Below are 12500 nucleotides of genomic sequence, written 5' to 3'. Positions count from 1 at the left end.
TGCTGACACAGGGGAAGGCAGGTAGAGACACACAGCTTGCTGCCCGTGCCAGTGTGCTCTGCCACATGTACAGTACAAAGCGCCAGTGGGCTGAAAGTGAGTACGGAGGAAGAGGAAGGAGCGCTTGTGTTCAAAGAGCAAAGAGGATATGAAGGATAATACAGATCTCCTCTCCCCAAAACACAAACACACTCTCATCCTCAGTGCTCCCTTTCTCTTGCAGTCAAATCATCAGAGCTGGAGATGGAACTAGAAGATATAAAGAATGAATGGAGAGCATTCTCTTCTCTTCTCTTCTCTTCTCTTCTCTTCTCTTCTCTTCTCTTCTCTTCTCTTCTCTTCTCTTCTCCTCTCCTCTCTACTCTTTTTTTCTTATCTTTTCCTCTTCTCTTCTCTTCTCTCTCTTCTCTCCTCTCAGCTGCTAAAATTCCCCCTGTGTTGCCGAACTGTTAGGAAACAATGAAGAGCTGCTTCCTTGCACAGTCAATTTACCAAAATCACTGAAATGTCATAGAAAGTCATAAGCAATCATATTTCAGCCCACACATCTAAAAAAGATGTATCAACGTATGGAACTGTGGACATGACGGATTAGATTGCCTGCCGGTTGCTTAGACAATGGTGCGCTTAACCTGGAGGTCACCACACAATTATACGAAATCACCACAATTGGTGCAGTCTGGTGGTAGGCGAAGAGCACCCGGTACAACATGTCATTACATGTGTGATGGGGAGGGAACTCGTGCAGTGTTGGGCGAGTACATACTGTAACCAGGGCCAGGGCCAGCGGAGGAAAAACACTCAGAGCAGCAGTTTGGAAGGAACTTGTCAAGAGTATGTTGTGACTTTGGGGCACATAAATGGCCGTGGCCTGCATATCTGACCATCTGGGTGTGTAAATTCCTATATGGTCTACCAGCAGGTTTGGAACTACAGTATAGCATGTCAGAGTGACCAGGGCCCAGAATATACATACAGTACATACTGTACTGCAGGGCAGCAGTTTTATCATATAAATATATGACTTGACAAGCAGATGACTATATGACACAGACCATGTATATGACCAATTGTATGTGTGTGTGTGTGTGTGTGTGTGTGTGTGTGTGTGTGTGTGTGTGTGTGTGTGTCTGTGTGTGTGTGTGTGTCTGTGTGTGTGTCTGTGTGTGTGTGTGTGTGTGTGTGTGTGTGTGTGTGTGTGTGTGTGTGTGTGTGTGTGTGTGTGTGTGTGTGTGTGTGTGTGTGTGTGTGTGTGTGTGTGTGCGCGCGTGTGGGTGTGTCTTGTACAATAATTTTACCGTTTTCAAGTTTAGCCAGGGTGAAATTATTCATATCATTCAACATCAGTCAAAAAATGTTATCAGCATGAATGTAGGTAATTACAGTAGTATATCTAATCACTATTATGTCAGAGAGCCTGCACATCTGCTTATTGTGTGCAGGGGCAGAGAGGGACTCTAGATATTACCTGGAGATCTCAAGCTCCAGCGGCATCAGACAGATGACCTTTGACCTTATTCTTATTTTAAGGGGAAGTCCAGATGGCAATACGTGGATAATGACAATTTGGATAATGCAATATGAAGGTAGGCCTAAAGGTCACTGGGCATTCTTGAAAGTAAACAGTCGCTCACATTGATAATAGCTTGAATCCCGACGCGCAGAGTGAATGCAGAATGACCGGTGAACTACTTATACTACACTTCGCAGTAAAAACATAGCCTATCCTAAAATAAACGTTCGGCCTACATGGCATACAGTATCTCGCTTATAATTTAGTCCGCCGTAGGCTACATGGGCAGTACCTAACCCTGGATCATATTGGAAACGTAGCCTACTGTACCATAAACAGAGGCCTAAATGATTATGATGTACTATTTCCTTCATAAGGTAGCCTACTATTTTCTATTACCAAAGTAAACCTACTACATTTGCCACATTGCCAACTACATTACTGCAAGAAGAAGGAATATAAGCAAGCAGAGGACAATGGACATGGATGCATATCTCTTTCCAGAAAGCGCTGCTTGGAAAATTATAATTAGTTATTCGAACTAACAGCGCATAAACATAAGTTAACATCAGATGGCATAGGCTAGGCCTTTACAGTTTTCAATATATGTATTTTAGGTACAACTCAGCCATTGATTGCATTAAAGCCTATGCTAATGATATTGATGAGGGGCCTTTACAAGGCGGAGAGTCGGAGACCTAAAATCACCCGGCTGCGCACAAGTTCACGTTCATTTGCGATTTATAATGGGCACATCTGCAAGAGTGGCGTACACGCGTTTTTTTGTGCGTACTTTTGTTTTCTCTGAATCACACGTACGATCATTTCAGAGATGATCTAAGATCAAGCGAAGGATGGTTTCTACACAGCATTTTTATAAATGAGGCCCCAGTGGACTACTCCTCCACTGATCGTGTGACGTGCAGTGCACTACACTTCCTCCTAAAAGCATCAAAAGCCATATCAGCCAAGAGTCTTGCAGTCCTCTCAACATCCTCTGTCTCCCATCCCTGAGAATGTGGAGCTGAGAACATCCCTGTTGAAGGACAAACCGCACGCATCGCATACTGTACATGCTGATTACCCCCAAGGTTTGGCCTAACCATTGTGAAATTACAAGCTATGGGGTCTGGCAGAGGATGGGTAAATGTAGCACAGAATGTAAATCTCCATGGATCGTCTATCAGACAGGGAAAGGCAAAAAAACAGAAACACTCTGCAGACACACTCACTGCTGCAAAGGCACAGACAAAAAACATGCTGCTATTTTTTTTCAAATACAAATTTAATGCACGTAAAAATGTGAACATGTTTATGTTGAATGAGTAGCTTCAATGCCATAAAAGAGTCAGTCAGGTCCAATGTCAGAACTAGAAGTTGGTGCGCAACTCAAAGATATTAAAGGAGCCCAAAGTGTGTGATATGTTAAAGTCTGTTAAACTGTATTAGAGTTATTTTGGTGTCCTTGATATTCATGTCTGTGCCTTAACTGCAATAAGCTTGGCTAAGTCTTTTCTGTTCTACACGGATCTGATCTGATGCTTGCAGCCCTGCCAGCTATCGATGAACCAACAACTGTTCCTTGTTTTCGTGAGCTGTGGGGCAGTTAGTCAGCATTTCCAAAGTGCGCAACACAATACGCTGCTGCTGGACCGCGGCTGACGTGTCCACTCTGGCGGATCGATACTGTAATAATGGGCTCAGAGTCTGTGACTGTGTGGCTATGGCAGCCCTGGGGGGTCACACTGCACGGTGAGGCCAGAGCCAAAGTACACACTAGAAGGGAGCCAGGGGCCCTGGCATGGACACACCGCTGTGGTGAGAGGGACGGGGGGGTGTGGAGGCCACGGGGACTGCAGACAAGCGGGCAAGTGGCCGGAGGAATGTGTGCTCCGTTAAGAACCAGAAAGGGGGGTGTTTTGGCGGCCGCACGTGGGTTGTGGTGGTGGTGGTCGGTGGGCAGTAAAGGGTTAAGGGGGGGGGGGGGATTCCAAGATTGGATGAGGAGGGAGGGAAGAGGGGAGAGTTAGATGTGTGCCCATCTAGGAAAGAGGCCCTGAAAACCGCTGCAGGATTATTGGGAATCTCAACTATTGGAAGAGCATCAGATCCCGAATAAAAGAGCGTTTTGTTCTGTGGAGAGAGGAGAGGAGAGGCCCTGGCTTATTGGGTAATTAAACCAGCATGAGCAGAGAGTGAGGAGCAACATGAGAGAGAGAGAGAGAGAGGGAGAGAGAGAGAGAGGGGTATGGGACAGGGGGACTTTGAAAGGTGATTTATGAACCCCCACAGCGGGAGCGCGCTGTCGAAGATTAAGGGAATCCTGAACGGACGACAGATCGCAGGGGATTTCAAAATGCGGGTATTAAATAGAAGCATATGAAAAGCAAGACCACGACGAGGAGAGAAGAGAAGAGACGAGACTCCTGGAGAGGCGGGAGGCAGTTGACGCAGGAGGGGGGAGTGAGAGGAGATAAAAGACAGCTCATATCACAGACAAACACGGGCGGGGAACAAGAGTCTGTGACCGATATGCAGTGACTCAGGCTCTTAAAAATCCACATGGTGGCCTCTGCCATCTTTCACCATCATCTCCCGCAGGCCTCTTTCACAGAGGTCCAGTGCTTCAAGTCTGTTCTCACCATCTTTGTCGTGTACTGTAACTACTTGTGAGATTTCAAATAATAGCGGGCAGATATCGAGCTGCTAAACAGAACCATATTGGTCATTCCCTTGAGGAGGCAATAACGGAGTATTGTAATGTCTCCAGAACGCAGTCAAAAGAGGAGGAGGGAGAAGGAAGATGAAAAAGAAATGGGCTGCAGAAAACAGAACATCTCGTGAAGAACAAAGTGAGGACCTCAGTCAATATGGTTGGCAGGACACCCAGGCTTCAGTGACAGTGGCCTTTCGAAGAGAACAGAGAGGAGAGAAGGCAGATGGAGAGAAAGGGAAGAGAGAGAGAGAGGAGAGAAATGGAAGAGAGAGAGAGGAGAGAAAGGGAAGAGAGAGAGAGAGAGTCCAAGCTCTGTTCCAGCGCTGCATCAGTGTGAGAGTATTTATTTTCTCCTCTGGTTCCCCTGCTGCTCGTGGAGCTGAGGGACCATAAGAACACGGCCATTGTATTCTGCCAACAGAGCAGCCAGCTCAGTTATACCTCTCACACACACACACACACACACACACACACACACACACACACACACACACACACACACACACACACATCACACACACATCTCACACACACCTCACACACACACACAGACATCTGTTTTTCAGCAAAAAACAAATCCTCACACCCCACACACAGATTCACACAAATATTTATATGCTTTCACAAACATATGCTTACACATACATTCTAGCACACACATATACTGTACTTGTACACATACAGTTCAATCTATGCAGCCTACACACCTACACACACACTGCTACAGTAACATACACACAGCATACTTCTCATGTCACTGCCATAGGGGGACGCACGTCAAACCCCCACCTCTTCAGACCACAAAACGGGTGCTAAGTGTAGCTCTGTTCCCACAGCAGCCATTCTGGTGCCCCTGACAAACGCCTTCCTGAGGTTGCATAACGTGTGTGTGGTCATTAATACCACCTGTGTGATATCACTCAGTATTTCACCTGCCCCATGCCAAGCCAAGGGGGGGCCCCCGTGGAGGTTCCTCATGCCTGGGACAGATGAGGGTTGGTGGGACCAGGACTGAGGAGGGGGGCCCCTGAGGGCCTCCACAGCCTTGAGAGGTGCTGGGGTCACAGACAGTGCATTCATTTAACTGGCCTGGCCAGAGGACAATTAAACACTGTGCCTCCATCAGTGAGGGAGGCCTATAAAATGAACAGTGCTAGCTGGGGAGTTGGCATTGAAATCACTGAGGATTGATGTTGAAGGAGGAAAACCAAAGAAACACACATGCGCGCGCGCGCGCACACACACACACACACACACACACACACACACACACACACACACACACACACATAAAAGTAGCACAGTAAAATTGAAAATATAGGGAACAGCAGGGGTTACCATGATTTGCCAACACCCACCCACCCTAAACACACACCATCCTGCTCTACTTCACACACACACACACACACACACACACACACACACACACACACACACATACAGTAAAGTTGAAAATATAGGGAGTATTATGGGTTACCATGTGTTGCTTTTTTTACATTTTTAAAAGATTTTATAGGATCGAATATACATTGCTTGGGGTTATGACTTATTTTAATGAAAGGTATAAGGTATGATGGTTGCTTGGGAGTCCTATGTTTTGATGAGGGGAACATGGTGGCACAGAGGCCATCTTGAAGCAATCTTGGCCCTGAGTACAGTGAGAGCAGGAGAGCAGGAGAGAGGGGGAGCAGGGGGTGGATGGGGCGGCACGCAGCTCCTGTTTGCTTTCCGCACAAATAAGAAAGGCGAGCGTTTTTATGCATGGCTAATTGAAATGAAATATGCTTTGCCTGGGGAGGAGGGCCCATATTCGTGCCCATGATCGTGCTGGTGCTGGTGCTGTGCTTGCAAGTGCACGAGACATCACTGCATATAAGTTCTGTCTCATTAAGTCTCCATTTTCATGCGTTTGGCCTTTTTAACCGCGTGACTGTGGGGCTTCACGCCTGAAGGCAGTAAAATAGAGAGGAGTGAAAATGTCAGGAAGGTTTCGTCAAAGCGTGCACAGCTTATTTAACACATTCATCAAGCCTCCACATACAGCGCGACCGCAGAGTGCAGTGCTGACTACACAGAGAAACAAGACACGTGGTAAGACAAGAATGGTGTTCATTCAATCATTTGGCCTGTCCAGACAATGCTGCATACAGTGGGTCTCATAGTAGGGTTTTACAATACACAAATTAATATTATTCAAAAAAATCTTTTGAATATTGGCTATAGTACTTAAAACTCCTGCTGTTATTTCAGTTATCTGTATGCCATACAACACTAAAAATACAATTGCAATAGCACAGAACATTAGCACCTTAACAGAAAAGATATCAGCTTCAATTTCAGAAACAGCATGACTGTAAACATGGCAGAGTAATATTAGATAGACAATACGCTTGGCACCGTGGCTAAATTCAACTTCAGCCAGGACCAGGATTCAGGAAATGGCTAACACAGGGAAGGGGGGACAGTGAAAGAGAGAGAGAGGGGCCCAGTGCATAGACATGGACAAACAAGAAAAAAAAAACAAGGCCTCCAGATTGACTCACACAAGAACAGAGAGAGATTCAGCAGAGGCCAAAAAGACTATGAGCCGCACTGAAGCAAAAAGGCCACAGTAAGACACATAAGATGACTGATAAAGTGTAAGCTTGTTGGAATGAAACTGGAGGGCACGGAAAGGTGAACTGGAGAGAGATCACAAGAAAGAGAAGGAAAGGAGGAAAGGAGAGGAGGAGATGATAAAAGATGAAGTGATTGAAGAGAGGCAAAAGGAGAGAAGTGTGGAGAGAGAGCAGAGGAATGGAGGAGGAAAAATGGAGAGAAAGTGCGAGTAACATTAGCAGGAGAAAACACAGGAGGAGGGGAAGAGGAGACGAGAACGCAATGGAGTGGAAGACGGAGACGAGAAAAGAAAGGGGAGACGGAAGAGGAGAAGAAAAGAGGAGATTTTTAGTGTGATGAAGGGAGGGGTGAGGGAGAGCAGGTTTGAGTCTCACAGAGTCAGATGCCACTCCAGCCCTCACTCACAACGCAGTCGCCATGGTGAATCTGAGTTAATACGACACACATCTGGCTACACCACACATGGAACATGGGCGCCATACTCAGGGCGCGGGGCTCAGGACAGGGTGCTCTCTGCCCCGGCCACTGCCCCCGAGGAGTTCTGGGGCTCCAGGGTGACGCTGCTGGAGCTGTCCATGCAGGTGAGGGCGGCGGGGTGGATCTTCTGCGTGTCCAGCTCATTGTGCTCCAGGTGCAGGCCGGCGAGAGGGGAGCTCTTCCTCCCCTGGCGCTGGCACAGAGAAAACCTGGGGACAGCTCTACAGAGGAAGAGAAGAAGAAGAGGCCAAAGAGGTAGTCAAGAGTGCGAACAGGACTCTTCGCCGCCAGCTGCTGACATCATTCAGTGAAAATGGTTGATGGGCTTGTTAAGAGCTGTATTTTTGTTTAGAATGGGCTAATTGGCTGTCATAGAGATTTATTGTTCTACAGTAAAGGTTATTGCAGTGTGTCTGCAAAGAAGCTGGCAGGCAGCCAAGGGAAACCCTCAAAGGTTTTAATTTGTCTGGAGTTTTTGAGGCCGCACCGTTCACCCGCGTCTGAGACAGGATATGATGTCGTGCCACAGTTAGCCTACATACTGCATGACAGATAAGGATAGAGCAGTATTCAAGCACAAAGGAAAACAAATATGAAACACAGATGGACCAAGGTTATGAAAACAATCATCAGAGGCAACCATGAAAGATTGGAGTTAGGATCTGAATGAAGATCTTACTTGGGATGAATAAAAACAAAACAGTTGGCGGTCCTAGTTGAAAACAAGCACTTTCCTGTCAAGTTTTAAAGCATGCAGTTTTTTGGCTTTGCCTTTTAGACAAATTAATGCCAGCCTACCTAACCTATTAAGAACGACAGAAAAGCCAGAATAGGAAGAGGTGAGATGGTCCAGTTTTATACATGTACATTTGTTATAGGAGGAAACTGGCGAGTTTTCACATAGATCTCCATTTCTCAAGGTCAGAGTACTGTTGGTACGAAAACAATGAAACCAATATGTTTTACTGGTCGAGTTCAGTTGCTACAGCCAGCAGCTAACGCAGCCAGGCAGCTCCAGCGCTACAGTCTGGGGGCATGTTTGTGACTGTGAGCTTGCATGTACTGTACATGCCTCCAGACTGTGGTACTGTAGCTGCCTGGCTGCTCTATAAGATCTATGTGAAAACATAGCGGATTTCACCTTTAAGACAGCTATGAAACATTAGTATTCCTCCCATCCAGCGTTGGTGTGAACTGTAGGAGATTAGCCTTTCAGACTACACACTACATGACTACAAGAGAAGAAGACCATAGTACGCTCTCAAAAGAGTAAGTTGTCTAGCAGAGGTAACTGGCTGATCTACCTGGGGTTGGGAATTAGACAAATCATCTGGTTTAGTGAATGGTTGGAACAAATACTGTATGTGGTAGGACTTTTACTTTCTGAAGCCAGAGTTTTCCTCTTCTGGTCATGACCCATGACTAGTCATACATGACCGTAGATTACAACTCCAGACTGATCAACAACTGATCCAGTTGTATAATAATATAATGTTTTATATAATGTCATGAAAAGAAGTATAGTAATATACTGTATATTTGAAATCATGTATGCGAATAATAATATAATAGTATAATAATGTCTTCTATAAAGTCATGCGTAGTAGTTTAGTGATAAATGTTTTCTATAATGTCATGTACTATTATAATAACGTCATGTATACCACAGCTAGCTGAGCAGCATGGAGGGGGTTAAACGGGCATAATGGCCGTCTCTACTCACTTGATGCGGTTGTGGTCGAGGCGCAGGAGCTGCAGCTGGCGGAAGACGCGCATGCAGCGCGGGACGACCTCCAGCTCGTTGTTGTCCAGGAGCAGCTCCGTCAGTGTCCGGTAGGCACCGCGGAACGACGGGCCCTTCAGCCCTTGGTTCCGGATGCGGTTGTGGGACAGGCGCAGCGACAGCAGGCCCGGGCTGAGGTGGCCCAGGATGAAGTCGGGCACGGTGTCGATGTGGTTGTGCTGCAGGGAGAGCTGGCGCAGGGCGGTGGGGAGGTTGCTGGGCACCAGGGAGAACTTGTTGTTGGAGAGGTCCAGGGCCTCCAGTTTACTGCAGGGACACAGAGGAGGGACAGACAGAGAAGGAGGGAGAGAAAGAGGGGGAGAGAGAGAAGGAGGGAGGGGACGAGAAGGGGAAAGAGAGGAGAGAGAGACTGTTTTAATATTGCAATAAATTACTGCATAATCATTTCCCAAGGTCTATAATGCATGGTCATAAAAATAAGGAAACATTAAATGCACTCCTCACTGCTGAATTGCAGGGAAACTCTTCACCTGATACTTTATCCCACCACCTTCAGTCCCCTATGAAATGCTCTAGGTAACAACTGGCCTCCACACAGATTAATTTTCCACAAATGTACCCTGCTTTAGTCAGTGAGGTCACAGCGTGAGATGTGAAATGTAGTCCGGCAGCCTGATCCAGGTTATTTATGATGCTCACGTTGCCAAATGAAATTGATCAAATGCATGAATCATGGAGCCCAGCTAATTTGGTGGCATATCAATAAATGTTTGCAGAATTTTTTAATTAATAATTTCTTAAATTATGATGTAAATGTTAAAGTGTGAAATGATGATGAAAATGTGAAGTAATCACATAAAGCCAGAGCGAGCAACTTGATCATTAACTCATGGTCTGTATGGTCTGTACCCTAATTATACAGTTGTAATCAGGAAGAGCTGGCCTTTGAGTGCCACAACGGGTCATATTGCACAGGCACTCAAGTGAGTTAACCCTTCGGTGAGGGGAGTTTTGAACATTCAAATAAGAGAATGTGCTCCTCAACAATGAAAGATCTGGATTTGTCTGGTTGTGAACATACAGTGGGTCTTGGAGATAAATACCACTCCATACTTTTACACCGCAGGGTCTGTGTTAGGTCATAAGACTACTAGACTCTGCCTGGGGTTGCAGAGGTGAGAGCTGGGCGGGGGGGGGGGGGGGGGGGGGATGAGTGAGACGGAATGGCAGGGGGCAGTTAACGCAGTGAAAGGGGCAGAGAAGCAGCTGGCGTGAGTTTACAGTACTGGTCACAGCGGGACAGAGGGGACGCTTCCTCTTGACTCCCGCCTCATCAAAGCGCTGCAGGACTCTCAACCAATAATCAAGGAGCAAAGGCCACAGAGCGCTCACTTGGGAAGGAATGTGTGTACACACACACGCACGCACACACACACGCACACACACACACACACACACACACACACACACACACACACACACACACTCCAAGATGGATCATGCATGAGCTTATTTGGAGTAACATGTTCAGGAATGAGACCAAAGTGCTCCTAAGGCTGGGAGTCCTAGAGTCACAATACCTTGCCCACGATAACAATAATACTGCAACAGAGCAATTCTACAATAGCATGCAATAATAAGAGGAATCTGTAAGTGTGGAGGGAGGCAATGATGGCAGCCAATAACAAATAGAGAGTTTAGATAGGATGAATAGAAACGTTCATAAATTGGATAAGTTCACCAGGAGAGAAATGCATGCTCATAATTTTGTCATAAACAGAGGAATTCACTCCACTTAAATGCAGAGTCACTGCTAGCTCCAGCTCAGCATGTGCCCAATTAGGCCTATGGTTACCAGATCGAGCCCTGGATGGCAAAGCCAAAGGGCTTTTATATGGCTCTGTTCAGCAGTGTGGCCATTAAACACAACTGAACAAAACCAGCACTGTTTTACTGTCAACTGGAAGTGGCATAAGATCACAGGGAGCAATGGGGCAGTGACAGATTTAGGAAAACCAGCACAGCACACTCACTCCCATACGCCCACACGTACAACAGCAGACACATACACGTACACACGTGCACATATTTGCAGCTTTTTCCCCCCAGAAAATGTGGCTTTGAACATGAGGAATCAGAAAGGAGTATCTGGGGAAAGTAATAAACAAATGCGAGAAATGATATCCGTTTCACAGGCTGGAAACAAACTCCAGGGCAGCAGAGGTGATCTCAGTGCCGCCTGAGGGCTACATGATATTTCAACAAGCACAAACTGTCTCCACAAGCTAATTGTCCCTAAAGGTTTCCAGACCTTCATGGAGCAACGACTCTAAACAGTCAACATTTCATTTGTATGTCCTTCAGCGCTTGACAAACACAGGACGAGATTTGTGCTGATAGTCAGCATTACCAAGCACAAGTTTTTTTTGTTTTTTTTTCAAAGACGTGACTGTTCTGTTCTCCCAGTTCTGTTCTGGCTTCTGTCGTATCTGTTTGCGGTAGAACATTGGGTGCGTTCCTGTAGTAGAACAAGGCTGGAAGCGGTCAATACTGACACCAGAGGCTGCTGAGGCCTAACGAGAGACAGCGATTGGCCACGTCTTTGCCGCTGCATGTCAGTGGGCATGCCGGTGCCAGGGTTATTTAACGCTTATGTAACCTGGCACATGGACGCTAATGCCAACTGAAGTTTGGAGGTGTGCAGCATGGCACAGACAATAAAGAAGAGCAAAGCAGGGCCATAAGCCTGTGCAGTACACCCTGGATCCCCTGCAGATATGGAGCACACCCACCAGATCAGCACAGCGCCGTAACCAACACAAAGAGCAGGAGCTGACAGACACCATCACCAGCGGCTACCCCATCTGACGAGCCCACAGACTAGAGATGAGTGACGGGAGCAGAAGAGACATTTGGGAGTTCACTCTCTCTCTTAATCTCTCTCTATCTCTCTCTCAGAGGAGATATTTGGGAGTTCTCTCTCTCTTAATCTCTCTCTCTATCTTTCTCTCTCCCTCTCTTTCCCTCTCTCGCTCTCTCTCTCACTCTCTCCCTCTCTCTCTCTCCCGGCCCTCACTGCGGTAGAGGCTGTAGCACTTCATTATGAGGCCTCACAGTATAATAACTAATGATAATAACAAGCAAGTAAACAAATAATGGCAATCAATCAGTTTGTGTGTCTGGGTGTTTGTGCATGTGCGTGTGTTTGTGCGTGCGTGTGTGTGTGTGTGTGTGTGTGTGTGTGTGTGTGTGTGTGTGTGTGTGTGTGTGTGTGTGTGTGTGTGTGTGTGTGTGTGTGTGTGTGTGTGTGTGTGTGTGTGTGTGTGTGCATGTGTGTGTGTGTTTGTGTCCCTCTCTGCCAAATCTGTCCAGCTGTTGGCCAGTGATTGTCCCCGTAGGCTGGCCGCTTTATGTAAGCCATTATGAAACGG

General features: G+C 46.6%; 1 protein-coding gene across 1 annotated transcript in view; it reads right to left on the bottom strand.

Moving 5' to 3' along the window:
• Nucleotides 1-6341: 6341 nt before the first annotated feature.
• The window catches only part of si:dkey-32e6.6 (extracellular matrix protein 2), a 16547-nt gene continuing 10388 nt past the window's right edge, over nt 6342-12500 (bottom strand). Inside the window, exons 9-10 of the mRNA XM_062540195.1 lie at nt 9049-9375; nt 6342-7546 (exon numbers count right to left, since the gene is read on the bottom strand). Of these exons, the coding sequence (XP_062396179.1) occupies nt 7345-7546; nt 9049-9375 (529 nt within the window). The 3' untranslated portion in view covers nt 6342-7344. The remainder of the gene's footprint in view (nt 7547-9048; nt 9376-12500) is intronic.

This window comes from Sardina pilchardus, chromosome 7 (assembly GCF_963854185.1).
Source record: "Sardina pilchardus chromosome 7, fSarPil1.1, whole genome shotgun sequence".
Classification (NCBI taxonomy): domain Eukaryota; kingdom Metazoa; phylum Chordata; class Actinopteri; order Clupeiformes; family Clupeidae; genus Sardina; species Sardina pilchardus.
The sequence above is the reverse complement of the archived record's forward strand: the minus strand, read 5'-3'. Positions and strand labels throughout refer to the sequence as shown.